This window comes from Hipposideros armiger, unplaced genomic scaffold (genome assembly GCF_001890085.2).
Source record: "Hipposideros armiger isolate ML-2016 unplaced genomic scaffold, ASM189008v1 scaffold_1030, whole genome shotgun sequence".
Classification (NCBI taxonomy): Eukaryota; Metazoa; Chordata; class Mammalia; order Chiroptera; family Hipposideridae; genus Hipposideros; species Hipposideros armiger.
In genome coordinates this window covers 378,287-382,192 of record NW_017732380.1, presented here as the reverse complement: position 1 = coordinate 382,192, position 3,906 = coordinate 378,287, and the positions used below count along the sequence as shown (strand labels likewise).

The window sequence follows — 3,906 nt, the reverse complement described above, 5'->3', positions numbered from 1 at the left end:
GGGAGGGAACAGCGTTGGAGAGTCAGGGAAGGGGGCAGACAAGTTGCTGTCCTTTTTGTTCTTCAGTCTAGTTGTGGAGGACATGGCTTCACTGGCCCATGTTGGTATTATCATTGTGCTCTTCCTGGGTAAGAAAGCCGCTCACCGGCCATTGGACGGCTGCTCACAGTGGTTCATTGCAGCTCACAAAAGCTCACGCTTGCTGCTGGCCAGCCCCACTGCAGCCTATGCTGTCGCTGGCGGCATCCCAGCTCCAGGTCGAGCTATTATTCACCATCTTAGCTGGAGAGGGCGCAGCGTCACTGGCCCATGTATGTGGGATCCGAACCGGGGCCCTGCTACTAAGAGCTGGCGTCCCAAGCCAACTCCTAACCAATGCGCCACTCGGCCTGCCCTCATTCTAATTTTTTTTTTTTTTAAGATTTTTATTGGGGAATTAGGGGATGGGAACAGCGCTGGGGAATTGGGGGAAGGGGAACAGACAAGTTGCTGTCCTTTTGTTCTTCAATCTAGTTGTGGAGGACGTTCCTTCACTGGCCCAAGTTGGTATCATCATTGCGCTCTTCCTGGGCAAGGCAGATCAGTCGCTGGCTCCTGGATGGCCACTCACGGGGGCTGCTGGCCGCTCACGCTGACTGCTGGCTACACACAGTAGCCCATGGCAACCCACTGCAGCCTACACAGTCTGGGGTGACTCATGGCAGCCCAGCTCCAGGTTGAGCTGTTGTTCATCATCTTAGCTGTGGAGGGCAGTGTCACTGGTCCTCATATGTGGGATCCTAACCGGGGCCCTCTGGCGTCCCAAGCCAGCTCTTAACCAATGTGCCACTCGGCTGGCCCTCATTTTAATTTTTTAATTCAAATTTTCATTTGTTTACATTTAGGTACTTGTTTTTTGTATTGTAAAGGGATTTTAGCATTTATTTTTTAACATATGGTACAACAAATTTTATGTAACAAATAATTACAAAATACAAGAACAAATACAAGGTACAAGAAATTTTATGTACAAGTAACAAATTTACGAAATTTACGTATCATAGAAAGCCAAGAACTATTTGTTATTGCAAGTTCCTCGTAAGTCAACAAAACCGATTATCATATTCCAGAGTATTATTTTGCATATGGTTATTGTTATCGATTTCTAGAGTTACACTTATTAACTCAGAAGCATAAGTAAAAGAATTAAGACATTTACATAAATATGGAATTAGTACCACCCATGTATAATGTGCATCCTTGTTTATAGATACGGAATTAGTACCACCTGTGTATAATGTGCATCCTTGTTTTTCCCACACAAATTTGGGCAAAAAAGTGCACATTTTACGTGGCAAAAGACAGTATTTGTTTCCTAAATATTTCTCAAATCTGCCCACTTTTTCCACCTTAGTTCAGGTTACTCCCGTCTTTCTGGATTGATATTTTCCTGAATTTACATCTAATCTCAGCCTGTATCCCATCTCCTAAAACAAGCCAATAAAAGCAATATGTTTTCCCACAGTTCAGTCATTTGAGATCTTTTCTTAATTACAGAATACGCTCTTGACTAAACTTAAACAAAATGTAAACGTCTTAGCCTGACCTTATAAGGCTCTTCAAGATCATGTGCTTTTTCTGTGTCCATGCCTCTAGGTCTGTGGTCACTTTTTCAGCTTTTTGCATCTACAATGTCTTTCCTCCCTTTTCTCCACGCCACCTTCAATCTCATATTTCAGGTCTTGGCTTAGTATACTTGTCTATAACCACCCCTCCTAGCTTCTCCCTCTTACCTCCAACTCACCATGGTCTTACCCCTCTAAGAAGACTCCCTTGAGTAGGGCTTATTAAGGGCAGAGACCACTTCGTACTTACTAATAGTGGACCCACAGACATTTATTGAATGACTAAATGTTTTTATACTTAAAGGTCATTTCAAGTTAGAAGTAGCTTTAGTGGAGAATAAAGAATCTGCAAAAACAACTGAAAAAAATTGGTCGAACATTTCTCAACCTGTACTTCAGAGCACTTGTATACTACACGGTATTGTGTGTTTCACACACACAAAAAAGTTCCATGATCAGATGTATTAGGGAATGCTGCAAATTATATTCTTATCTTAGATAGTCACAGTGCATATAAGAACAATCAGTAAAGGCTTCAAGAAGTCCTGTGGTCAAAAAAACACTTTGTGTGTGTGTGTGAAGGGGTGTCCTCTATTTTTCTAAAGTATTTGATTATGGAACCTTTGTAGATAGTATACCTATAATTTCTCTTATGGTTCTAGTGGTATTTGGGAAATGCTAAACTTGATAGGCGTGTGTGTTCTTTATTTCCCTCAGGTCTAATTAATATAATTAAACAATATAAATCAGATCATGCCCAAGAGATAGTTAGAGGAACTTTAGTTATTTACAGTTAGAATATAGAACCTGAGGGAAGAGAACAATCTTCAAATATTTGAAGGTTCCAATAGAAGAGGAATTGAAAATATTGTCTTTGAAGCTAGAGAATAAGGGGGAAAAGGCAGGTTTTGATTTCGCGTAAGGGTAACTTTCTAATAATTAGAACTTTGGAAGGTAAGTAAATTTTCTGTTTCTGAACATTAAGCATTGATCTTAATAAGGGTGCTATAGAGGAGTTTAGCACAATAGATAAGGGATAGATTGGAAGAGTTTTCTGAAACAGTTTGAAAAACATTAGGTGATTTCTGAGATATCTATCAACTTGAAATTTATGTGCCTTGATTCCTTTTTACAGTAATTCTGTAAATCTATGTTGGTCTCCAGTCTCAGTAAAGAAACCAAATGTGTGTTTATGAGACACAGTAGAAATTTTAGTTGTGTATTTAACTGCTTTTGCTTGATGCCTTTTTAAAATAGACTATTTTAGAGCAGTTTTAGAGCCACAGAAAAATTGAGCACAAAGTACAGAGTTCCCATATACGCTCATTCTCCTGTGTATGCACACCTCCGTCACTATCCACATCCCCATAAGAGCAGTACATTTGTTATACTGACACATCATGACTACCCAGAGTCCATAGTTTACATAAGAGTGCACTCTTACTTGATGGTGTTTTGAAGGAAAATGTGAATATACCTACTCATCTTTAAGAAAGTAGTTTTCAGCTGTTTCTTACCCTAGTTTAGTCTTTTTTGATTCAGCAATCTAAAAGATAGCTAAAATCAACATCATCTATTTTGAAAAATGATTCGGCATTGGGGAAAGATGTTTTTCTATAATTTAAATGTTTACAAATTTTTTATTTTGCTGGCTAACAGTGTTTTTTTTCTTCCTTTTAAGTACCAAAAGAACTGGTGGAGCTCCATTTGAAGTTAATGAGGAAGATTGGCAAATCCGTTACAGCAGACAGATGGGAAAAATATTTGATTAAGGTAAATATTTGTAAATTACTTTTTCTGTTACTGAAATATTACTCTACCTAGCATAAGTTTGTAATGTTTCATAATAAGCTTAATTTTTAAAATAGTCTACTAAAAGTTCCAAAATATGACTTAGAAATCCATATGATTACTATCAGTATATAATTCTCTTTTGCAGCTACTAAGCAATAGTCTTGAATCCTAAAGTTCGATTTCAGTGGTATTATGTCTCTTTTGTGCCTGACACTATATACTCAGGATTTTTCATGTCTTCTCTCATTCAGTCCTGATCAAATCAAGTAAAATACAAATAAGGCCCAAGAAAAGTAGCATTTCCTTGATAATACACAGGATGCATAAACTGAGCCAAAATTTGTGTCTTACTTAAAAGATAAAATGTCCAAAGACGGGCCGGCCGAGTGGCACATTGGTTAAGAGCTGGCTTGGGACGCCAAAGGGCCCCGGTTCGGATCCCACATATGAGGGCCAGTGACACTGCCCTCTACAGCTAAGATGCTGAACAACAGCTCAACCTGGAGCT

General features: G+C 38.9%; 1 protein-coding gene across 3 annotated transcripts in view; it reads left to right on the top strand.

Annotated features, from left to right (window-relative positions):
- The window catches only part of RSF1 (remodeling and spacing factor 1), a 119,998-nt gene that overhangs the window by 33,028 nt on the left and 83,064 nt on the right, over window positions 1–3,906 (top strand). For all 3 annotated transcript variants that reach the window (XM_019631649.1, XM_019631648.1, XM_019631650.1), the window contains exon 2: window positions 3,286–3,377. In XM_019631649.1, the coding sequence (XP_019487194.1) occupies window positions 3,286–3,377 (92 nt within the window). The remainder of the gene's footprint in view (window positions 1–3,285; window positions 3,378–3,906) is intronic.